We start from the raw sequence: 26,364 nt of genomic DNA, 5'->3' as shown, positions 1-26,364 counted from the left end.
CATTTTACAACTGAGGGATAGAGAAGTTAAGTGGCTTGCCCAAGGACACACAGCAGGCAGGGGGCAGAGTCAGGATTAGAACCCATGTCCTCTGACTCCCAAGCCTGGGCTCTTTCCACTAAGCCATGCTGCTTCTGATTTTACCCTAGCATTTGGTACAGTGCTTGGGACATAATAATTGCTTCACAAATACCACAATTTTTCATTATTACAAGCTGGGTCAATGATCTTCTGTCTGTACACAGACGTTAAGTGTTTACTATGTTCCCGGCATCAGACTAGATTGTAAGATTGTTGTGGGCAGGGAATTTGTCTCTTTATTGTTGTCTTGTACTCTCCTGAGCACTTAGCACAGCGCTCTGCACATAGTAAGTGCTCAATAAATACGAATGACTGACTACTAAGTGCTGGGATAGATTCAAGGGTGGATACAGTCCGTGTCCCATGTGGGGCTCATAGTTTTAATCCTCATTTTAAAGATGAGGTAACTGAGGCACAGAGAAGCGAAGTGACTTGCCCAAGGTCACACCGCAGACAAGTGTCAAAGGCCAGATTAGAACCCAGTTCCTCTGAATCCCAGGCCTGTGCTCTTTCCACTAGGAAAACTGTTTCCTATTCTGCCATGGAATGTGGGAACTGGTCGGATGCCCACCACGCCAGTGAGAAATCCAACATTTGGGTTGTGCCTATGGAGAACTCCACTCTCTTCACGCCCTCAACAACTGTTAGTACAGTGTGCTGCACACAGTAAGCGCTCAATAAATACGATTGAATGAATGAGAAATAAATCAAAGTTCCAAAGAGTCGCTTGGGATTTTTTAAGCACTATTTGTTAAGCGCGCACTATGTGTCGAGTGCTGCTCTAAGCGCTGGGGTAGATGCAAATTAATCTGGTGGGACACAATTCCTGTTTTGCCTGGAGGGAAACTGAGGCACAGAGCAGTGACGTGACTGGAACTCTCTCCCCCTTCATATCCAAAGGATGCCCCACCCCTCTCCCCATCTCCAAAGCCATCTTAAAATCACATCTCCAAGAAGCCTTCCCTGACTCATTGCTCATTTCTACTATTTATCCTCCCCTCTGCATCAACTACACACTTATGCCTGTAACCCCTCAGGCACTTGATAATCACGCTATTCCCAAGCACTTAGTACAGTGCTCTGCACACAGTAAGCGCTCAATAAATACAATTGAACGATTGAATGAATGACTTCGGAAAAAAAGGTCTACCTGTCATTTTTCCTTCTCTGTAATTTATTTTGAAGTCTGTCTCCCCCTCTAGAATGTATAAGCTCCTTATGAGCAAGAATTATGTCTACCAACTCTACTGCATTTTCTTCAGTGCTTAGAAAAATGCTCTGCACAATGAAAGTGCTCAATAAATGCCGTCGATCCATTTGCGGGGTGGGGGTTTGTTAAGCACTTACTATGTGCCAAGCACTGTGCAAGGCTCCAGCATAGATGCAAGAGAAGTCCCTGTCCCATATTTAAAGAGAGAGAAGGTATTGAATCCTTGTTTTACAGATGAGGAACTTAGTACCCTATGCTGTGTGATGTTGGGCAAGTTGCTTTTTGAAAATTTCTTTTTGTTCTTTTAGTGGTGCTTGTTAAGAACTTGCTACGTTCTCATCGTATCTACCTCAGTGCTTAGTACAGGGCCTGGCAAATAGTAAGCGCTTCACAGCTACCACAGTTCTTCTTATTATCGACTTCCCTTAATAGCAACGGGATTCGCATGCCCTCTGGCTTTTGGTTCTTCTGTTAAGTCGGAGGATCTGGGTTCTTATCCCGACTCCATTCCTGTCTGTTGTTGGGCAAGTCATTCTCTTTTTTTTAACATTATATGTTAAGCACTTACTATGTGTCAGGCACTGTACAAGCGTTGGAGTAGATACAAGCCAATCAGGTTGTGTCAGACACGTTCCCTGCCCACAAGGAGCTTACAGTCCAGAGGGGGAGATGAGCATTATAGTCTAGAGGTTGAATTAAGGGTACAAATCTGAGTCCAAAAGCGATGCAAAAGGGAAAGGGAGTTAGGGATGGGAGGAAATGTGATTTTAATCAATCAGTTGTATTTATTAAGTGCTTATTGTGTGCAGAGCACTGTACTAAGCGCTGGGGAAAGTACAATAGAACAGACACTTTGCTCACAACAACCTTACAGTCTAGAGGGTGAGACAGACAAGAATATAATTAGCCCCAGAGTGCTTATGTAAATATCCATAATTTATTCATTTATATTAATGTCTGCCTCCCTTCTACATCGTATGGTCATTGTGGGCAAGTAATGTGTTTGTTATACTGGTATATTGTACTCCTCCAATAATAATGATGGTATTTGTTAAGTGCTTACTATGTGCAAAGCACTGTTCTAAGCACTGGGGGGATACAAGGAGATCAGGTTGTCCCACACGGGGCTCACAATCTTAATCCCCATTTTACAGATGAGGTAACTGAGGCACAGAGAAGTTAAGTGACTTGCCCAAAGTCACACAGCTGACAGTTGGCGGAGCCGGGATTTGAACCCATGAACTCTGACTCCAAAGCCCGGGCTCTTTCCACTGAGCCACGCTGCTTCTCCTGGATATGAAGGAGGGCAACAGTTCAGCAGCCAAGATAGCTGAGCTTGAGGTTCACTGAGCAGGTTGGCGTTAGATGGGTGAAGTGCACGGCCTTATCCGTGAGGTAACGCAGGAGGGGACGGGGCGATTGAGTGCTTGAAAGCCTATCATAAGGAATTTCTATTTAGTGCAGAGGAGAAAGGGAAACCACTGGAGGCTTTTGAGGAGTGGGAAAACATGGACTGAATGGTTTTTCAATAATACAGAGGACGTGGTGTGAAGATTGTCTGTGAGACCCACAGATTCTTGGCTTTAAGGAGAAAGGACAGGCCTGGGAATCAGGACACCGATATCCTAAATCTGCCCCTGGTGATCTGTTCTGCTGGACAAGTAATTGAAGTTTTTGTCCCTCAGTTTCCTTCTCTGTAAAATACCTGTTCCTCCTCAGATCCCCTGAGATTGGTGAAATGAATCCACTCTCCAAAATTCATTAGAGAAAGCCTATTATTCTGCAGGAATCAAATCAGTGGTGAGCATGGCATTTGGGATTGGGATTCAATACTTGTTCTCCCTCCTACTTAGACTCTGAGCCCCATGTGGGACCTATTTATCTTATATTTGCCACAGTGCATAGTAGAGTGCTTGGCACATAGTGAGCACTTAACAAATACCACTATTATCTCCTTCATTATAGTGTAAGCTCCTAATGGGCAGGGAATATGTTATTTCTCATTTCTCTCTTCAGTCCCTGGGACCACTGAACTGCACCAAATGGAGAGTCGATTAATTCTGCTATTTCTTTTAATACTGCTACTGCTCTTACTACTAATATTTGTTAAGTGCTTATTGTGTATCAAGTGCCGTTCTAAGTGCTGGGGTAGATACAAGCTAATCAGGTTGGACACAATCCCTGTCCCATATGGGCTCACAGTCTTAATCTCCATTTTCCAGGTGAGGTAATTGAGGCACAGAGAAGTGAAGTGACCTACCCAAGGTCACACAATAGACAGGTGGCAGAGCCGGGGTTAGAATCCAGGTCTTTCTGACCCTCAGACCTGTGCTGTATCCATTAGGCTGCACTGTTTCTCTAAGTATTACTACTATTCTATACCCTAACTTGTCTTATGCTGTCGAGTCGTGTCCGACCCATAGCGACGCCATAGATGCATCTCTCTCAGAACACCCCACCTCCATCTGCGATCGTTCTGGTAGTGGATCCATAGAGTTTTCTTGGTAAAAATACAGAATTCACTTCCGCACAGTAAAATTGAGTCTCCGCCCTCGACTCTCTCCCGCGGCGCTGCTGCCCAGCACGGGTGAGTTTTGACTTGTAGCAGATCGCCTGCCGCTCGCTAGCCACTGCCCAAGCTAGGAATGGAACCGGACTCTCCCTCCCATAGTCGAGACTGGCAGAGGACTGGAAACTCTCCAGGTGTGACCGTGGGAAGGGACTCCTATAACCCTGATTATTCAGAGGAAAATATTGCAATTCCAGTATTTTAACATGCCAGTACCATTTACGATAAGAAGATAAACGTGTGACTTTTTCACTCAGAGACGAGCGTAGCAATTTTAGGATTAGAAAAATGTTTAACATTTGGATTAGGGCTATGTGGCATGAAAATAGAAGAGCTGGTTTTAGCCTAACAAGATGTCCCCCTTCACCGGACCCCCCCAGTGACCAGAAGGTAGGCACCGAGGGGCCACTTCTAGAGGAAGTGGGGGTAGTCTCATGTCGCGAAAAAGAATGTGTCTGAGAATTCAACCACAGCAGACAACACCGCCCACTCGCCATTTTGGTAAACCCTCGTCAAATAGGGTACAATGGCTTAATAAGACCTGGGAGGTCTGTGGAGTCAAATCAAGAATCACATTAATTCACAGAGAACGCTGTGAAATCCAATGAGACATGTCGCAAAATATCCACGGTTGCAGTGACTACGGATGAGAAAAAATTGAGACTTGAAACCATGGAGAAATTTGACATTTGCACATGATTGGAAAAGCTTACGGTTTAACTAGAGAATATTATTTGAAATTTCTGGATATTGTCGTATGAGAACCACAGTATTCAATGTAATGATTGAAGTCAGTTTAGTTTTTCCAATGTGGCTCAGTGGAAAGAGCACGGGCTTTGGAATCAGAGGTCGTGGGTTCAAATCCCAGCTCCGCCAGTTGTCAGATGTGTGACTTTGGGCAAGTCACTTCGCTTCTCTGTCCCTCAGTTCCCTCATCTGTAAAATGGGGATTAAGACTGTGAGCCCCCTGTGGGACAACATGATCACCTTGTAACCTACCCAGCGCTTAGAACAGGGCTTTGCACATAGTAAGCGCTTAATAAATGCCATTAAAAAAAAGTCCCACAACTCCATCTTAAGTCAAGACAGAGAATGAGTCCCAATAAAGGAGATACAGTCCTTTATCCAGGGTGAAAAATTCAACTTCAACAAAATCGAAATAAATTTATGTCACAAAATATTTCTCGTTGCGGTAATGTAAGCTGGTGGGGATAACTTGAAATATTTCTGAATTTCTCTGGTAGGCTTAGCCCAGACAAGCGGCTGACTTGTGACCCAAACACCAAGGCCTCTAATCTGGAATTCAGCCCAGTGGTCAGGACGTTATTTAATAGCTATAATTGTTCCACACATCTGTAGGAAAAATACATATTTTATTCTGTTCCAGTGAGAGAGCTAGTCTGACCCAAACATGTGTGATATTTGCTTGAAAGGGCAATCTTTTTTCCTGTTGAAAGAGCAACTTCTGATGGTCCCAAGTTTTTTTCCCAATTTCTAGGACTCTGGCTGCCCTCTGAGGCCCAGAGAATAAATCAGTGGTATTTATTGAGTACTTACTGTGTGCAAAGCACTGAACTAAGTGCTTGGAGAGTTCAATATAACAGAATGCTTTATTGTGCTCAATAGGACCAGGGCCGCTTCCCCAAACAAACCGAAACAGAGATTCCCAGAGGCAAGGAGGATAGGTGAGATTAGCCAACTGGACTGAGGATAGGAAAGGAAATCCAACAAATGTTTCTAAAATAAGTAAAATATGTTTTGCAAATGATGATTAGTTCTCTCCCTCAGACCCCCTGAGAGCACATTTTGCTGACTTCAGAAGGGAAGGGGAAATCACCTCCTTAAAATGGGAACTCCCAGACCGAGACATGTTCGGATTGAGGACTCCCGGAATTAACCTCTCCAAAAACATCAAAAAACATTTGAGGAAAGGGGCTTCCTTTGGAATCAGTCCTAACCTGAACTGAATGAGAATCAGGTGAAGAAGCCCAGGTCTGGGTGTCAGAGGACCTGGGGTCTAATGCTGTGACACCTTGGACTAGTCATTTCACTTCTCTGTGGCTCAGTTTCCTCGTCTGTAAAATGGGGATTCAATACCTGTTTTCCCTCTCCTTTAGACTTTGAGCCTCATGTGGGACAAGGACTGAGTCCATCTCTATCATAATAATAATAATAATAGTAATAATAATGGTATTTGTTAAGCACTTACTATGTGCAAAGCACTGTTCTAAGTGCTGGGGAGGTTACAAGGTGATCAGGTTGTCCCATGGGGGGCTCACAGCCTTAATCCTCATTTTACAGTTGAGGTAACTGAGGCACAGAGAAGTTAAGTGACTTGCCCAAAGTCACACAGCTGACAAGTGACAGAGCCAGAATTTGAACCCATAACCTCTGACTCCAAAACCTGGTCTCTTTCCACTGACCCACGCTGCCTACCCCAGTGCTTGGTACTAAGTAAGTGTTCTACAAATACCACAATTATTATTACTCACCCAACAATATCCCCCATCAATCAATGGTGTTGATTAAGCACTTACTTTGGGAAGAGCACTGTACTAAGTGCTTGGGAGTGAACTAGATGACAGAGTTGGTAGACACCTTCCCTGCCCACATCGAGTTTACAATCCGGAAAAGTTGGGCAAGTAAAACACTCACAGACACTCTAATAACCGGCCCCCAGCTCTCTGAATCACGGGTCCCTTTTGGGGAAGACTGCACGGGGCATTTAATAGTAAAATAATAATAATAATGGCATTTATTAAGTGCTTACTATGTGCAAAGCACTGTTCTAAGTGCTGGGGAGGTTACAAGGTGATCAGGTTGTCCCACGGGGGGCTCACAGTCTTAATCCCCATTTTACAGATGAGGGAACTGAGGCACAGAGAAGTTAAGTGACTCACCCAAAGTCACACAGCTGAAAATTGGCAGAGGCCGGATTTGAACCCATGACCTACGGCTCCAAAGCCTTACTCTTTCCACTGAGCCGCTGCTTCTCTGTTTGGTTTGGTTAAAATCTGGTTAACATTTGGTTAAAAATGATTGACGCTCAGCCTCGTGATCCATGCTGGGATTATGTCTTCATTCCTATGGATTTTGGGTGGACTCCCTGAGCTTTCTGCTGCATTGTGCTCTCCCAAGTGCTTAGTAAAATGCTCTGCACACGGTAAGCGCTTGATAAATATGATAATATTGATTGCTTCATTTCTCAAAATTGCGTTGGTCGTGGGTTGTTGCTTTTAAATCCCAGCAGCCTCAATCTCTTCCCCCTTCTCCTCAGTTAGCCCCATTCCTAGCAAGTGCAAGCAACAAGAAGAAGTTCCACCTATTCATGTAGGTATCCGAAGAAGGACGGTGGTTGTTTTTAGTTGGAGAAAGTAATTTAGCAGGGAGTGAATACGTAAGGAAGAGGTGGGTTTGATATTAAGAGGCAATTTAGGGATTAGGAGAAAGGAAACATCAGAAATTTCCAACGGATTCATTCATCCATTCATTCACACAATCATATTTATGGAGTGCTTACTGTACTGAGCACTTGAGAGCGTATAATAAAACAACAGTTAGACACATTCCTGCCCACAACGGGCTCAAGTCTAGAGTAGGAGACAGACATTAATATAGAGAAATAAATAAATTACAGATAGGTGCCGTGGGGATGGGAGGGAGGATGAATGAAGGAGCAAGTCAGAGTGGCTCAGAAAGGAGTGGGAGAAGAGGAGAAGAGAGCTCAGTCAGGGAAGGCAAGAATTTTGATGAGGTTCAAAGGAAAGGGGTTGAATGCCCAAGCGGAGGGGGTGGATTTTGAGAGAAAGGAGGAGATTTCCTCTAGAGATAGTGCTGGGAAAGATGGGAGAGCTGAAGAAAGGGCAGGAGAAGGGAGGGACTGGAGAGGGGCAGGGGAGATTTTCCAGAGATCACCCCTGATAGAGTCAATTTTGTTGATAAAGTGAGCCGGTCACTGGGGGCGAGGGATGAGGGGAGTTAAATGTCTGGAACAGCCGGAGCGGGGGATAGGCGTGGGTGTCAACAGGGTGGAGAAATAGTTTTTCCGGGCAGAGGAGAGGGCAGAGTTAAAGCATGGAAAGATCCACTTGAAGTGGATGAAATCGGCCTGATATCTAGATTCCACCAGCAACGCTCTGTAGCTCGTGCATAGGAGGGAAGGAGGTGGACGGTAGAATTGATGCAGGGTTGTGGGTTAGTGGGACGGGAGCAACTGAGGGAGCGAGTGAGTTGAATTCAGTAGAGAGGGTGGTTTTGAGAGTGTCAATTTGGTCATCAAGGGAGGTAGTTTGGACATGGAGGCTCTGGGCGCTACCTCTAAACTGCGAGCTCACTGTGGGCAGCGATTCTCTCTCTTTATTGATGCTTGTACTTTCCCAAGCGCTTAGAACAGTGCTCTGCCCACAGAAAGCGCTCAAAAAACACGATTGAATGAATGAATGAATGGGACGTGATGACTTGAGAAAACTGGATGGGGTCAAAAGGTCGAAGGTCTCTGTGAGGGAACAGTACAGATTTATGAGTGTGTGGGAGAGAAAGCAGGGGAGGAGGGATTTCAGAGTTGATGAGGGTAGAAGCACAGTGGTTAGAGATGATGAGATCTAGAGAGGGGACGAGTTGGTGAGTGGGTGAGGTGGGGTGAAGCGGGAGGTCAGTGGAGTTGAGGAGTGATCGAAAGTGGTCAGCCGAAGGGTCATCCGGAACATCTACGTGGATATCGAAGTCCCCAAGGATCAGTGTAAGCAAGGAGAAAGAGAGACGACATGCGGGAAAGCGATCAAAATGGTTAAAGAAGTTGGAGGTGGGGGGAGATGACCATTACTAGAATCTGAAGTGGGGGATAGAGGCGGACAATATCGGCTTGGGTGAATGTGTGTCCCTGCAAACGTGTGTACCCGTGAACATGTGTCCCCGCAAACATGTGTCCCTGTGAAGGCTCCTCTGAGGTAGCCAGGATCGCACTGCACCCTGGAGGCTTCTCAAATAAAACAGCAAAAACAGCCGTCCTTCATTCATTCAATCTTATTTATTGCGCACTTACGGGGTGCAAAGCACTGTACTAAGCGCTTAGGAGAGTATACTATAATAACAGACACATATCTGCCCACAATAAGCTTGCAATCTAGAGGGAATCTGCAGAGAGCCCCAGGTTCTCGTTTCCACAACTAGCCTTCTTCCAGGCAGGGGCCAAGACTTCTAATAAAAAGAAATATTACTATTATTTGTCTGGTTTTATACTGGACAGTCCATTTTGTAGCTAGTCTGTCCACTGCCTAATAAGGCTCTGGACACCTTTACGTCTGTTATTTTCAAATGCCCCCAGCTATATAGGCTGTACAAGTTCTTCCTGAGAATGTTTTCATGGATAGTTCCTTAGGCTGTCGTTATATAATAATAATGATGAAGGTATTTGTTAAGCGCTTATTATGCACCAAGCACTGTTCTAAGCGCTGGGGGAGATACAAGGTAATCAGGTTGTCCCACGTGAGAAGCAGCATGGCTCAGTGAAAAGAGAACGGACTTTGGAGTCAGAGGTCACGGGTTCAAATCCTGGCTCCGCCACTTGTCAGCTGTGTGACTTTGGGCAAGTCACTTAACTTCTCTGGGCCTCAGTTACCTCATCTGTAAAATGGGGATGAAGACTGTGAGCCCCCCGTGGGACAACCTCATCACCTTGTAACCTCCCCAGCACTTAGAACAGTGCTTTGCACATAGTAAACGCTCAATAAATGCCATCATTATTATTCTTCCCCATTTTCCAGATGAGGTAACTGAGGCCCAGAGAAATTAACGCTACTTCTCAATCCTCATTTTCCAGATGAGGTAACTGAGGCCCAGAGAATCCGCGTTGAGGTTGTGGGTTCTCACCATGGCTCCACCACTTGTCAGCTGTGTGACTTTGGGCAAGTCGCTTCACTCCTCTGGGCCTCAGTTACCTCATCTGTAAATGGGGATTAAGATTGTGAGCCCCACCTGGGAAAACCTAATTACCTTATATCTCCCCCGGTGCTTAGAACAGTGCTCGGCACATAGTAAGCGCTTAGCAAATACCATCGTTATTAGTACTATTAAGTGAAGTAATTCTCCCAAGATCAAACAGCCGACAAGTCACGGAGTCAGGATTAGATCCCAGGTCCTTTTGTACTCCCAGACCTGTGATCTATCTAATTGGCCATACCGCTTCTCTCATCAATCAGTCAAGTTAATTGTATTTATGGTCACTTCCTGTTGGCAGAGCACTATACTAAGCGCTTGAAAGAGGACAATATATCAATAAACGGACACATTTCCTACCCACAGCAAATATACAGTCTAGAGAAAGAGACAGATATTAATAGAAATAAATAAATTGCATCCCACTTTAGTGATCCCCCTTCTAATTAATTAATAATGGCATTTCTTAAGCGCTTACTATGTGCCAAGCAGTGTTCTAAGCACTGGAGGAATACAAGGTAATCAGGTTGTCCCACGTGGGGCTCACAGTCTTAATCCTCATTTTCCAGATGAGGTAACTGAGGCCCGGAAAAGTTAAGTGACTTGCCCAAAGTCACACAGCTGACTAGTGGTGGAGCCGGGCTTCGAACCCATGACCTCTGACTCCAAAGCCCGCGCTCTCTCCACCGAGCCACGCTGCTTCTAGACTGTGAGCCCGTTGTTGGGTAGGGACCGTCTCTATCTGTTGCCGACTTGTACTTCCCAAGCGCTTAGTACAGTGCTCTGCACACAGTAAGCGCTCAATAAATATGATTGAATGAACGAATGAATGATCCGAGGGGCTTTGATGGCTTCCCTTTCACTTGCTATGGCCCCAGGAAGCGATAGAGAAGCAGCCTGGTCTAGTGGATGAAGCCCGGGCCTGAGAATCAGTAGGACCTGAGTTCTAGTTCCAGCTGTGTCGCTTGTCTGTTGTGTGACTTTGGGCCTGCCTCAGTTCCCTCATCTGGAAAATGGGGATTAAGACTGTTGTACTCTCCCAGGCACTTAGAACAGAGCTCTGTACACAGTAAGCCTGTTCATTTGTTTCTATGTATGTCTTCCCTCTTCTAGACGGTGAGCCTGTTGCTTGTAACCACTCAGTAATAATAATAATGATGATGGTATTTGTTAAGAGCTTACTAAGTGCCAAGCACTGTTCTAAGCACTGGGGGGATACAGGGCTTGTCTCTGTTGTTGAATTGTACTTTCCAAGCGCTTAGTTCAGTGCTCTGTACAGCTGTCCACATTCATTCAACTGTTCATTCAATCGTATTTATTGTGTGCAGAACACTTGCACCAAGTGTTGTTGTCTGTTTCCCACTTCTAGACTGTGAGCCTGCTGTTGGGTAGGGACCATCTCTATATGTTGCCCACTTGTACTTCCCAAGCGCTTAGTAATAATAATAATGATAATAATAATAATGGCACAGTGCTCTGCACACAGTAAGCGCTCAATAAATACGATTGAGTGAATGAAAGCTCTGCACAGAGTAAGCGCTCGATAAATATGATTGAATGAATCGTATATGGGACAGGGACTGTGTCCAACTTGATTATCTTGTATCCATCCCAGCACTTAGCGCCTGGCACGTAGAAAGTGCTTAACATATACCACCATTATCATTATTATTATTATTATTATATTATTATAGAGTATTATAATAATAATTATCAATTATTATTATTGTTCTGGGACCCAGAAGGTGCAGCAGCGCCATCTTCTGGTCATTCTGCAGAATGCCTGGCTTTATTGGAAAAAGATTCACATTCAGCATGAATCAATCAATCAATCAATCAATCAATCAATCATCAGTGGTATGTATTGAACGCTTACTATGTGCAGAGCACTGTACATAGCACTCGGGAGAGTGCCATACACGTTCCCTGCCCATAACGACCTCACAATCGAGATTCTGTAGTAGAGAAACAGAGAGGCCTAGCAGATGGAGGCCAGGCCTTGGAGTCAGAAGGACCTGGGTTCTAATTCCACCTCTCCCACTCACTCAATCAATCAATCAGTCGTATTTATTGAGCACTTACTGTGTGCAGAGCACTGTACTAAGCGCTTTACTCATCTGCGGTGTGACCCTGGGCAAGTCACTTCACTTCTCTGGGCCTCAGTACCCTCATCTGGAAAATGGGGATGAAGACTGTGAGCCCCACGGGAGACAGGGACTGATTTGCTGGTAACCACTTGGTAATAATGATATTGATGATGACATTTGTTAAGCGCTTACTATGTGCCAAGCACTGTTCTAAGCACTGGGGGGGATACAAAAGTGATCAGGTTGTCCCACGTGGGGCTCACAATCTTCATCCCCATTTTACAGATTAGGGAACTGAGGCACAGAGAAGTGAAGTGACTTGCCCAAAGTCACAAAGCTGACAAGTGGTGGAGCCGGGATTAGAAAAAAACAATGATGGTAATTGTTATATATGCAAGTATTTATATTTATGCTATTATATTATATACCGTATTATACTACAAGTGTTTATTGGGGGCTTAGTACAGTGCCCAGAACATAATAAGAGCTTAACAAATACTACAATTGTTTATTGTACAAGTATTTATATTTATACTATTATATTATATACAGTATTTATACTACAAGTATTTATTGGAGGCTTAGTACAGTGCCCGGAACATAATAAGAGCTTAACAAATACTACAATTATTTATTGTACCAGTACTTCCATTTATACTATTGCACATAGTAAGCGCTTAATAAATGCCATCATCATCATCATATACAGTATTTATACTACAAGTATTCATAGGGGGCTTAGTAAAGTTCCTGGAACATAATAAAAGCTTAACAAATGCTACAATTATTTTTGTACAAGTATTTATGTTTATACTATTATATTATATACAGTATTTATACTACAAATATTTATTGGGGCTTAGTACAGTGCCTGGAACATAATAAGAGCTTAACAAATACTACAATTCTTTACTGTACAAGTATTTACATTTATTTTATTATATTATGTACAGTATTTACGCTACAAGTATTTATTGGGGGCTGAGTAAAGTGCCTGGAATATAATAAGAGCTTAACAAATGCTACAATTATTTATTGTACAAGTATTTATATTTATACTATTATATACAGTATTTATACTACAAGTATTTATCAGGGACTTAGTACAGTGCCCGGAACATAATAAGAGCTTAACAAATACTACAATTATTTATTGTACAAGTATTTACATTTATGCTATTATATTATATACAGTTTTTATACTACAAGTATTCATTGGGGGCCTAGTAAAGTGCCTGGAACATAATAAGAGCTTAACAAATGCTACAGTTATTTATTGTATAAGTATTTGTATTGATATTATTATATACAGTATTTATACTACAACTATTTATTGGGAGCTTAGTACAGTTCCTGGAACATAATAAGGGCTTAACAAATACTACAATTATTTATTGTACAAGTATTTATATTTATACTATTACTTACAGTATTTATACAGTTCCCGGAACATAATAAGAGCTTAACAAATGCTACAATTATTTAGTGCGCAAGCATTTATATTTATACTATTACTTACAGTATTTATACAGTTCCCGGGACATAATAAGAGCGTAACAAATACTACAATTATTTACTGTACAAGCATTTATATTTATACTATTATTTACAGTATTTATGCTACAAGAATTTACTGGGGGCTTACTCTGTGTAAGCACTTGGGGAGAGCTTAATGGAGTTAGGAGAGATAATCCCTGTCCTCAAAAACTTTACCATCTAACAGGAAAAAGGCGCTAAACTAAACCACTGAAACGACCAAATTTCAAAGATATTTTCATTACCGAACTGGAGGAGAGTAGACAGGTGGCAGTGAACCTATCTACGAACTCTGTTATATTGTCATCATCATCATCAGTCGTATTTATTGAGCGCTTACTGTGTGCAGAGCAGTGTACTAAGCGCTTGGGAAGTACAAATTGGCAACATATAGAGACAGTCCCTACCCAACAGTGGGCTAACGCTTACTACAGTAGCCTTTGCCTAGCAAGCGCTCATGAAATGCCACCGATTGATTGATAATAATAATAATAATAATGGCATTTGTTAAGCGCTTACTACGTGCAAAGCACTGTTCTAAGCGCTGGGGAGGTTACAAGGTGATCAGGTTGTCCCACGCGGGGCTCACGGACTTAATCCCCATTTTACAGTTGAGGGAACTGAGGCTCAGAGAAGTGAAGTGACTTGGCTAAGGTCACACAGCTGACATGAATTGAGCACCAAGGGGCAGAGAGCTGGGTTTTTCCTCCTTGGAAGCGGGATCTCCTTGGAAGTGGGAATCCAGGGTTGGGAATCCGGGGTTGACCTGAGCGTGCCGGCTTCTTTCAGGCTGGATCCTGAGGAGGGCAGCCTCCACCGCATCCTCATCCAGGACTGGGATATTTCTGATCTCAGCAGTGAATTCTTCATTCAGTAGTATTTATTGAGCGCTTATTGTGTGCAAAGCACTGTACTAAGCGCTTGGGAGAGTACTTAGAACAGTGCTTGGCTCATAGTAAGCGCTTAACATGTGTCATTGTTATTATTATTATTATTATTATCTGGAAAATGGGGATGAAGACTGTGAGCCCCAAGTGGGACAACCCAATCACATTGTAGCCTCCCCAGCGCTTAGAACAGTGCGTGGCACATAGTGGGCGCTTAATAAATGTTATTATTATTATTATTATCTGGAAAATGGGGATGAAGACTGTGAGCCGCCCCGGGCGACAACCTACTAACCTTGTAACCTCCCCCAACGCTTAGAACAGTGCGTGGCACATAGTAAGCGCTTAATAAATGCCATCATTATTATTATTATTAACAAATGCCATCATTATTAATAGACTGTGAGCCCAGTGTTGGGTAGGGACTGTCTCTATATGCTGCCAACTTGTACTTCCCAAGCGCTTAGTACACTGCTCTGCACACAGTAAGCGCTCAATAAATACGATTGATTGATTGATTGATTGATTAATAGACCAATAAACAGGCATCTTCCCTCAATCAATCATATTTCTTGAGCGCTTCCTGTGTGCCAAGTAAGGCTGTATACTGTATACTTACTGTATACGATTGAATAAATGCGATTGAATAATAATAATAATGGCATTTATTAAGTGCTTACTATGTGCAAAGCACTGTTCTAAACGCTGGGGAGGTTACAAGGTGATCATGTTGCCCCACAGGGGGCTCACAGTCTTAATCCCCATTTTACAGATGAGGGAACTGAGGCACAGAGAAGTTAAGTGACTTGCCCAAAATCACACAGCTGACAAGTGGCAGAGCCGGGATTTGAACCCTTGACCTCTGACTCCAAAGCCCGGGCGCCTTCCACTGAGCCACGCTGCTTCCCCTAATTGATTGAATGAATGCAGAGCACTGTACTAAGCGCTTGGGAAGTACGAGTTGGCAACATATAGAGACGGCCCCTACCCAACAGTGGGCTCACAGTCTAGAAGGGGGGGACAGAGAACAAAACAAAACATATTAACAAAATAAAATAAATAGAATAGATATGTAGAAGTAAAATAAATAAATAAATTGAGTCCTCTGCCCATGACAACTCAATTTAACGGTTCACCCACCTCTTAGCCCCACAGCCCCTCTAGATGGTAAACTCCTTGTGGGAAGGGATCTGTCTACCAACTCTGTCGCTCGTATTCTCCCAAGAAATCAATAAATATCATTGATCGCTCGATCGATTTCCCTCATGACCGCTCTCAGTGTACGTTGGGCCTGCCTGCTGCCATCTGGTAATAACAGTGATCGCTGCGGTATTTGTTAAGCGCTTAGTGTGTGCCAAGCACTGTTCTAAGCGCTGGGGTAGAGACAAGGCGATCAGGTTGTCCCACGTAGGGCTCCCAGTCTTCATCCCCATTTTACAGGTGAGGCAACTGAGGCCCAGAGAAGTGAAGTGACTGGCTCAGTGTCACACAGCTGACAAGTTGGTGGAGCCGGGATTTGAAATAAACAATGATGGTATTTGTTAAGCGCTTACTATGTGCCAAGCACTGTTCTAAGCACTGGGGTAGAGACAAGACGATCAGGTTGTCCCACGTGGGGCTCACAATCTTCATCCCCATTTTACAGATGAGGTAACTGAGGCACAGAGAAATGAAGTGACTTTTTTATGATGGCATTTGTTAAGCGCTTACTATGTGCCAAGCACTGTCCTGAGCGCTGGGGAGGTTACAAAGAGATCAGGTTGTCCCACGGGGGGCTCACAGTCTTAATCCCCATTTTCCAGATGAGGTAACTGAGGCCCAGAGAAGTGAAGTGACTTGCCCCAAGTCACACAGCTGACAAGTGGTGGAGCCGGGATTTGAAAAAAACAATGATGGTATTTGTTAAGTGCTTACTAAGTGCCAAGCACTGTCTTAAAGCGCTGGGGTAGAGACAAGATGATCAGGCTGTCCCATGCGGGGCTCACATTCTTCATCCCCATTTTACAGATGAGATAACTGAGGCACAGAGAAATGAAATGAATTTTTTATGATGGCATTTATTAAGCGCTTACTATGTGCAAAGCACTGTTCTAAGCACTGGAGAGGTTACAAGGCGATCAGGTTGTCCCACGTGGGGCTCCCAGTCTTCATCCCCGTTTTACAGATAAGGCAACTGAGGCCCAGAGAAGTGAAGTGACTGGCTCAGTGTCACACAGCTGACAAGTTGGTGGAGCCGGGATTAGAAAAAAACAATGGTGGTATTTGTTAAGTGCTTACTATGTGCCAAGCACTGTTCTAAGCGCTGGGGTAGAGACAAGATGATCAGGTTGTCCCACGTGGGGCTCACAATCTTCATCCCCATTTTACAGATGAGGTAACTGAGGCACAGAGAAATGAAGTGACTTTTTTATGATGGCATTTATTAAGAGCTTACTATGTGCGAATCACTGTTCTAAGCACTGGAGAGGTTACAAGGAGATCAGGTTGTCCCACGGGGGGCTCACAGTCTTAATCCCCGTTTTCCAGATGAGGTAACTGAGGCCCAGAGAAGTGAAGTGACTTGCCCCAAGTCACACAGCTGACAAGTGGTGGAGCCAGGATTTGAAAACAACAATGATGGTATTTGTTAAGCGCTTACTATGTGCCAAGCACTGTCCTAAGCCCTGGGGTAGAGACAAGATGATCAGGTTGTCCCACGTGGGGCTCCCAATCTTCATCCCCATTTTACAGATGAGGTCACTGAGGCACAGAGATGAAGTGAATTTTTTATGATGGCATTTATTAAGCGCTTACTATGTGCCAAGCACTGTTCTAAACGCTGGGGTAGAGACAAGGTGATCAGGTTGTCCCACGGGGGGCTCACAGACTGTGAGCCCACTGTTGGGTAGGGACTGTCTCTATATGTTGCCAACTTGTACTTCCCAAGCACTTAGTACAGTGCTCTGCACACAGTAAGCGCTCAATAAATACAATTGATTGATTGATTGATTAATCCCCATTTTCCAGATGAGGTAACTGAGGCCCAGAGAAGTGAAGTGACTTGCCCCAAGTCACACAGCTGACAAGTGGTGGAGCTGGGATTTGAAAGAAACAGTGATGGTATTTGTTAAGCGCTTACTATGTGCCAAGCACTGTCCTAAGCGCTGGGGTAGAGCCAAGATGATCAGGTTGTCCCACGTGGGGCTCACAATCTTCATCCCCATTTTACAGATGAGGTCACTGAGGCACAGAGAAATGAAGTGAATTTTTTATGATGGCATTTATTAAGCGCTTACTATGCGCCAAGCACTGTTCTAAGCGCTGGGGTAGAGATAAGGTGATCAGGTTGTCCCACGGGGGGCTCACAGTCTTAATCCCCATTTTCCAGATGAGGGAACCGAGGCCCAGAGAAGTGAAGTGACTTGCCCCAAGTCACACAGCTGACAAGTGGTGGAGCCAGGATTTGAAAACAACAATGATGGTATTTGTTAAGCGCTTACTATGTGCCAAGCACTGTCCTAAGCGCTGGGGTAGAGCCAAGATGATCAGGTTGTCCCACGTGGGGCTCACAATCTTCATCCCCATTTTACAGATGAGGTCACTGAGGCACAGAGAAATGAAGTGACTTTTTTATGATGGCATTTATTAAGCGCTTACTATGTGCCAAGCACTGTTCTAAGCGCTAGGGTAGAGACAAGGTGATCAGGTTGTCCCACGGGGGGCTCACAGTCTTAATCCCCATTTTCCAGATGAGGGAACCGAGGCCCACAGAAGTGAAGTGACTTGCCCCAAGTCACACAGCTGACAAGTGGTGGAGCCGGGATTTGAAAAAAACAGTGATGGTATTGTTAAGCACTTACTATGTGCCAAGCACTGTCCTAAGCGCTGGGGTAGAGCCAAGATGATCAGGTTGTCCCACGTGGGGCTCCCAATCTTCATCCCCATTTTACAGATGAGGTAACTGAGGCCCAGAGAAATGAAGTGACTTTTTTATGATGGCATTTATTAAGTGCTTACTATGTGCAAAGCACTGTTCTAAGCGCTGGGGAGGTTACAAGGAGATCAGGTTGTCCCACGGGGGGCTCACAGTCTTCATCCCCATTTTCCAGATGAGGTAACTGAGGCCCAGAGACGTGAAGTGACTTGCCCCAAGTCACACAGCTGACAAGTGGTGGAGCCGGGATTTGAAAAAAACAGTGATGGTATTGTTAAGCACTTACTATGTGCCAAGCACTGTCCTAAGCGCTGGGGTAGAGCCAAGATGATCAGGTTGTCCCACGTGGGGCTCCCAATCTTCATCCCCATTTTACAGATGAGGTAACTGAGGCCCAGAGAAATGAAGTGACTTTTTTATGATGGCATTTATTAAGTGCTTACTATGTGCAAAGCACTGTTCTAAGCGCTGGGGAGGTTACAAGGAGATCAGGTTGTCCCACGGGGGGCTCACAGTCTTCATCCCCATTTTCCAGATGAGGTAACTGAGGCCCAGAGACGTGAAGTGACTTGCCCCAAGTCACACAGCTGACAAGTGGTGGAGCTGGGATTTGAAAAAAACAATGATGGTATTTGTTAAGCGTTTACTATGTGCCAAGCACTGTCCTAAGCCCTGGGGTAGAGACAAGATGATCAGGTTGTCCCACGTGGGGCTCACAATCTTCATCCCCATTTTACAGATGAGGTAACTGAGGCCCAGAGAAATGAAGTGACTTTCTTATGATGGCATTTATTAAGCGCTTACTATGTGCAAAGCACTGTTCTAAGCACTGGAGAGGTTACAAGGAGATCAGGTTGTCCCACTGGGGGATCACAATCTTAATCCCCATTTTCCAGATGAGGAAACTGAGGCCCAGAGAAGTGAAGTGACTTGCCCCAAGTCACACAGCTGACAAGTGGTGGAGCTGGGATTAGAAAAAAACAATGATGGTATTTGTTAAGCGTTTACTATGTGCCAAGCACTGTCCTAAGCCCTGGGGTAGAGACAAGATGATCAGGTTGTCCCACGTGGGGCTCCCAATCTTCATCCCCATTTTACAGATGAGGTCACTGAGGCACAGAGATGAAGTGAATTTTTTATGATGGCATTTATTAAGCACTTACTATGTGCCAAGCACTGTTCTAAACGCTGGGGTAGAGACAAGGTGATCAGGTTGTCCCACGGGGGGCTCACAAACTGTGAGCCCACTGTTGGGTAGGGACTGTCTCTATATGTTGCCAACTTGTACTTCCCAAGCACTTAGTACAGTGCTCTGCACACAGTAAGCGCTCAATAAATGCAATTGATTGATTGATTGATTAATCCCCATTTTCCAGATGAGGTAACTGAGGCCCAGAGAAGTGAAGTGACTTGCCCCAAGTCACACAGCTGACAAGTGGTGGAGCTGGGATTAGAAAAAAACAATGGTGGTATTTGTTAAGCGTTTACTATGTGCCAAGCACTGTCCTAAGCGCTGGGGTAGAGACATGATGAACAGGTTGTCCCACGTGGGGCTCCCAATCTTCATCCCCATTTTACAGATGAGGTAACTGAGGCACAGAGAAATGAAGTGACTTTTTTATGATGGCATTTATTAAGCGCTTACTATGTGCAAAGCACTGTTCTAAGCACTGGAGAGGTTACAAGGAGATCAGATTGTCCCACAGGGGGCTCACAGTCTTAATCCCCATTTTCCAGATGAGGTAACTGAGGCCCAGAGAAGTGAAGTGACTGGCCCCAAGTCACACAGCTGACAAGTGGCGGAGCCGGGATTAGAACCCACGACCTCTGACTCCCAAGCCCGGGCTCCGGCCACCAAACCACCTCCACCTCTACCACTCTCTCCAGCCACAAGTCCAACCTAATTTCTCTGTGTCTACCCCAGCGCTTAGAACAGTGTCCGACACACGGAAGTGCTTAAAGCCCTACTGAGAGCTCACCTCCTCCAGGAGGCCTTTTCAGACTGAACCCCCCATTTTTCCTCTGCTCCTCAATCAATCAATCAATCAATCGGATTTATTGAGCGCTTACTGTGTGCAGAGCACTGTACTAAGCGCTTGGGAAGTACAAGTTGGCAACATATAGAGACGGTCCCTACCCAACAGTGGGCTCACAGTCTAGAAGAAGTCCTCCTCCCCTCCCCATCGCCCCGATTCCCTTCTTCTGCTCTACCCCTTTCCCCACCCCACAGCGCCGGTGTATATTTGTACATATTTATTATTTTCCTTATTTTATTAATCATATCTCTATATCTATAACTCTATAACTCTCTCAGACTGAGCCCCCTCCTTCCTCCCCTCCTCCTCCCCTCTTCCTTACCTCCTTCCCCTCCCCACAGCACCTGTATATATGTATATATGTTTGTACATATTTATTACTCTATTTTACTTGTACATATTTATTCTATTTATTTTATTTTGTTAATATGTTCTGTTTCGTTGTCTGTCTCCCCCTTCTAATAATGTTGGTATTTGTTAAGTGCTTACTATGTGCAAAGCACTGTTCTAAGCACTGGGGGGAATACAAGATGAGATTGTCCCATGTGGGGCTCACAGTCTTAATCCCCATTTTACAGATGAGGGAACTGAGGCACAGAGAAGTGAAGTGACTTGCCCAAGGTCACACAGCAGACATGTGGGGGAGGCGGAACTCGAACCCATGGCCTGTGACTCCCAAGCCCACGCTCTTTCCACTGAGACAAGCTGCTTCTCTCGCTTCTTCTAGACTGTGAGCCCGCTGTTGGGTAGGGACTGTCTTTCTATGTTGCCAACTTGGACTTCCCAAGCGCTTAGTACAGTGCTCTGCACACAGTAAGCGCTCAATAAATACGATTGAATGAATGAATGAATGAATGAATATTTATATTGCAGCTACTGACGCTCATCTACTTGTTTGTCTCCCCCCTTCTAGACTGTGAGCCCATTGTTGGGTAAGGATTGTCTCTACCCATTGCTAAACTGCACTTTCCAAGCACTTAGTACAGCGCTCTGCCCACAGTAAGCGCTCAATAGATACGATTGAATGAATGAAGGAGTAAATCCCCCAATCCCTGTACCAGCAACAAGGTGGAACCAGTACTTTTTTAAAAAATAATAATCTGGTATTTGCCAGGCACTGTACTAAGCGCCGGGACGGATGCAAGCAAGTTGGGTTGGACAAGGTCCCCGACCCACGTGGGGCTCGCGGTCTCGATCGCCATTTTTCGGGTGAGGTAACTGAGGCCCAGAGAAGTGAAGTGGCTTGCCCAGGGCCCCACAGCAAGAGAAGCAGCGTGGCTCAGTGGAAAGAGCCCGGGCTTTGGAGTCAGAGGTCATGAGTTCGAATCCCGGCTCCGCCATTTGTCAGCTGTGTGACTTTGGGCAAGTCACTTCACTTCCTAGGCCTGTTACCTCATCTGTAAAATGGGGATTAAGACTGTGAGCCCCCCGTGGGACAACCTGATCACCTTGTAACCTCCCCAGTGCTTAGAACAGTGCTTTGCACATAGTAAGCGCTTAATAAATGCCATTATTATTAAGTGGTGGAGCTGGGATGAGAACCCATGACCTTCTGACAGCCGGGCCCGGGTTCTAGCCACGACGCCATGCTGCTTCAAAACGCCCTGGGGATGAGGTCTCTCCCGTCTCTGCCGCTTGTCAGCTGTGTGACCTTGGGCAAGTCACTTAACTTCTCTGTGCCTCAGTTACCTCATCTGTAAAATGGGGATTAAGCCTGTGAGCCCCACGTAGGACAACCTGATCACCTTGCATCCTCCCCAGCGCTTCGAACAGTGCTTCGGACAGAGTAAGCGCTTAACAAACGCCATCATTATTATTATTATAAAGTCCAGAGGGGCACAATTTCAGGAGAGGTGGGCGATGCGTGGTGATTAGGGAGGCTCCCCCAAACCTGAGCTTATTGGACTACCCTCATCCAGCTCTAACCCCAAGTAGAAGAGACCCACTGGAGGGCGAAAAGGCCGGGGCAGACACTGAGCAGAACTACCTACTGGGAAAGCTGTACCACCCGACCGTCATGAATTCATTGATTCGGGAGAAGCAGCGTGGCTCAGTGGAAAGAGCCCGGGCTTTGGCGTCAGAGGTCATGGGTTCAAATCCCGGCTCTGCCAATTGTCAGCTGTGTGACTTTGGGCAAGTCACTTAACTTCTCTGTGCCTCGGTTACCTCATCTGTAAAATGGGGATTAAGGCTGTGAGCCCCCCGTGGGACAACCTGATCACCTTGTAACCTCCCCAGCGCTTAGAACAGCACATAGTAAGCGCTTAATAAATGTCATTATTGTTATTATTATTATTCATCGCGCCAAGCCCTGTGTTGAGCGACTCGTCACCGCGTCGATCTCTGCGCGTTGGTACGAGAGACCTCCTGCGAACCAGCTGCTCCAATGTGGGCAGCAAAATCCTGGTTCGGGATTGATGGGGAGGGTGACCAGGGCGGTGTTGATCTGTTTGGGGCGTTATCCCGGGATACCTGGTGGGCGGAAAGACTGGATTAAACCTTCCACGGACCCCAAAATGAATTGTTTACGCAAGGCCGCGATGAGATGTCTAGTGTCATTAGGTCAACGCTGCATCTGGAGTCATGGGAGCAGTCTCCCAGGCTTCGCCCTGAAAGAAACGACCGTCTCTGTTAATCAATCAATCAATCAATCGTATTTATTGAGCGCTTACTGTGTGCAGAGCACTGTACTAAGCGCTTGGGAAGTACAAGTTGGCATCACATAGAGACGGTCCCTACCCAACAGTGGGCTCACAGTCTGTTAAGCGCTTACTTGGTGCCAGGCACTGTACTAAGCGCCGGCACTGCCTCCACCCCTGCCCTGTGGAATGGGGCAGGGCGTCCAAATGACGTGCCCCGCGAGGACCATCCCCGCTCTATTCTGGCTCACCTCTCTTGGCTGTGAGTGCTGTGTACAGTGCTCTGCACACAGTAAGCGCTCAATAAATACGATTGATTGATTGATTGTGAGGAGTCAGTGTGGTCTAATAATAATAATAATGTTGGTATTTGTTAAGCGCTTACTATGTGCCAAGCACTGTTCTAATCGCAGGGGTAGATACAACGTAATCAGATTGTCCCACGTGGGGCTCCCAGTCTTCATCCCCATTTTCCAGATGAGGGAACCGAGGCCCAGAGAAGTTAAGTGACTTGCCCAAGGTCACACAGCTGACTAGTGGCAGAGCCAGGATTTGAACCAACGACTTCTGACTCCAAAGCCCGGGCTCTTTCCACTGAGCCACGCTGCTTCGGATAGAGCCCGGCCCTGAGAGTCAGGAGGACACCCGAGTTCTATTCCCAGCTCCACCACGTGTCTGCTGTGTGGCCTTGGGCAAGTCATTTCACTTCTCTGGGCCTCAGTTACCTCATCTGGAAAATGGGGATCGAACGTGAGCTCCAGGAGGGACTGCACCCAACCCGCGTGGCTCAGCGGAAAGAACATGGGCTTTGGAGTTCGAGGTCAGGGGTTCAAATCCTGGCTCTGCCACTTGTCAGCTGTGTGACTTTGGGCAAGTCACGACTTCTCTGGGCCTCAGTTACCTCATCTGTTAAATGGGGATTAAGACTGTGAGTCCCACATGGGACAACCTGATCACCTTGTAACGTCCCCAGAGCTTAGAACAGTGCTCTGCACATAGTAAGTGCTTAATAAATGCCATCATTATTTTTATATTACTTGCTTGTGTCCACTCCAGCACTTAGTACAGTGCCTGGCACATAGCAGGTGCTTAATGAATACCACAATTATCATTATTATTATTGAGTTGGAAGAGTTCCCCAGAGGCGTCTTCTAAAACCCGCCTTCAGCCTCTTCCAGCATGGCTGCCCAGACTAAATTGAAAAGTCCATTCATTCATTCATCCAATCGTATTTATTGAGCGCTTACTGTGTGCAGAGCACTGTACTAAACGCTTGGGAAGTACAAGTTTCCAGGCCCTCTACGTATCCCCCGGTCACTCGGTTGGCAGTGTGGATTGGGTCAGAAGCAGCATGGCGTAGGAGAGAGAGCCTTGGAGTCAGAAGGTCGTGGGTTCTAAACCCGGCTCCGCCACCGGTCTGCTCCGTGACCCTGGGCAAGTCACTTCACTTCTCTGTGCCTCATCTGGAAAATGGGGATGGAGTGTGAGCCCCGTGACAGGGACTGTGTCCAAACTGATTTGCTTGTATCCACTCCAGAGCTTAGTACAGTGAGCCCACTGTTGGGTAGGGACTGTCTCTATATGTTGCCAACTTGTACTTCCCAAGCGCTTAGTACAGTGCTCTGCACACAGTAAGCGCTCAATAAATACGATTGATTGATTGATTGGCACATAGTAAGCGCTTAGCAAATAGCACGATTATTTTTACTACCCTACCCTTAGAACAGTGCTTTGTCCATAGTAAGCGCTTAACAAATGCCATTATTATTATTATTATTATTATTATTATCCCAGACAGCCAGGCCTTCATGAAGCAGTCTCGGAACTTTAATGAACTTTTCGGGACAACCAAATTTGCTCAGTAATTTCCAGAGCCCAGCTAGGCTAATTATTACTAATTATTACTAATTATTACTGGGGGGATGTGGGAAGGATGGAGGCTGGAGGGCGGCACAGAAGGCAGGGGGCAAGGACCAGAACCAAATCTGGTTAAATCTGGGTCTCTTTGAGAGCCACCCTTGTGTCGCCCTCGCATTCGGATCTGTACGCCCCGAGTACTTGATAGTCGCCCTACCCTCGGCCCCACAGCTCTCACGCAGAGAAGCAGCGTGGCCTGGGGGACAGAGCCCGGACCTGGGAGCCGGAAGGTTGTGGGTTCTAATCCCGGCTCCGCCACTTGTCTGCTGTGTGACCTTGGGCAAGTCACTTTACTTCTCTGGGCCTCAGTTACCTCACCTGTAAAATGGGGATTGAGACTGTGAGCTTCACGTGGGACAGGGTCTGTGTCCAACTCGATTTGCTTCCATCTACTCCAGCGCTTAGTACAGTGCCTGGCACATAGTAAGCGCTTGATAAATGCCATCTTTTTTTTTAATGACCATATCCGTAATTTCTTTTTATGTCTGTCTCCCCGCTATACTGTAAGCTCGTTGTGGGTGGAAATTATACTTTTTCAAGTGCTTAGTGCAATGCTCCTTACACAGTAAGTGCTCAATAAATGCCTTTGATTGATTGATTATTGCTATTATTATTATTACCACATTACTCAAGCACTTAGTATGTGTCAAGCACTGTCCTAAGCTCTCTGGTAGATACGAGTTAATCGAATCAGACAGCCCCTGTCCCACATGGGGTTCACAGTCTGAGGAGGAGGGTTAAGCGCTTAGTACAGTGCTCCTCACACAGTAAGAGCTCAATAAATAAGATTGAATGAATGAATGAGAACAGGTATTGAAGCTCAATCTTACAGATGAGGAAACCGAGGCACGTAGAAGTGAAGTGACTCGCCCAAGGTCACCCAGCAGGAGGGGACAATCTTTTTGCGTGCACAATGGAGCCGGGACAAGTAAAATAAAACACAAATCAGAACAACAGGGGACAACCTTTTTGTGCGCACAATGTGGCCGGGACTGTGACCTCCACATTAGCCCTTTCAGCCCCACACTCACAGGTGAGTTTCACCATGTGGTGGTTTCTCCAAATAGGAAGGACAGTTAATAATAATAATAATAATAATAACACTTATTAAGTGCTTACTATGTGCAAAGCACTGTTCTAAGCACCGGGGAGGTTCCAAGGTGATGAGGTTGTCCCACAGGGGACTCACAGTCTTCATCCCCATTTTCCAGATGAGGTCACCGAGGCACAGAGAAGTTAAGTGACTTCCCCAAAGTCACACAGCTGACAGTTGGTGGAGCCGGAGTTTGAACCCATGACCTCTGACTCCAAAGCCTGTGCTCTTTCCAATGAGCCACACTGCTTCTCAACAGTTATGTCTAGTTCAGCGCTCTGTACACAGTAAGTACACAGCAAGCAGTGAGCACTATTCATTCAGTCATCCACATTCAATCGTATTTATTGAGGACTTACTGTGTGCAGGGCACTGTATTAAGTGCTTAGAAGAGTACAGTGCAACAGTACCCAGTCACAATCCCTGCCCACAACAAGCTTACAGCCTAGAGGGGGGAGACAG

At 45.5% G+C, this 26,364-nt stretch overlaps 1 protein-coding gene across 1 annotated transcript in view; it reads left to right on the top strand.

Annotated features, from left to right (window-relative positions):
* The first annotated feature begins 2,656 nt into the window (after positions 1 to 2,656).
* The window catches only part of FAM171A1 (family with sequence similarity 171 member A1), a 110,444-nt gene continuing 86,736 nt past the window's right edge, over positions 2,657 to 26,364 (top strand). Inside the window, exons 1-4 of the mRNA XM_038755657.1 lie at positions 2,657 to 2,686; positions 7,138 to 7,190; positions 14,207 to 14,274; positions 22,173 to 22,254. Of these exons, the coding sequence (XP_038611585.1) occupies positions 2,657 to 2,686; positions 7,138 to 7,190; positions 14,207 to 14,274; positions 22,173 to 22,254 (233 nt within the window). The remainder of the gene's footprint in view (positions 2,687 to 7,137; positions 7,191 to 14,206; positions 14,275 to 22,172; positions 22,255 to 26,364) is intronic.

This window comes from Tachyglossus aculeatus, chromosome 13, assembly GCF_015852505.1.
Source record: "Tachyglossus aculeatus isolate mTacAcu1 chromosome 13, mTacAcu1.pri, whole genome shotgun sequence".
In the NCBI taxonomy this organism is placed as follows: Eukaryota; Metazoa; Chordata; class Mammalia; order Monotremata; family Tachyglossidae; genus Tachyglossus; species Tachyglossus aculeatus.
This window is presented reverse-complemented; position numbering and strand designations above follow the sequence as displayed.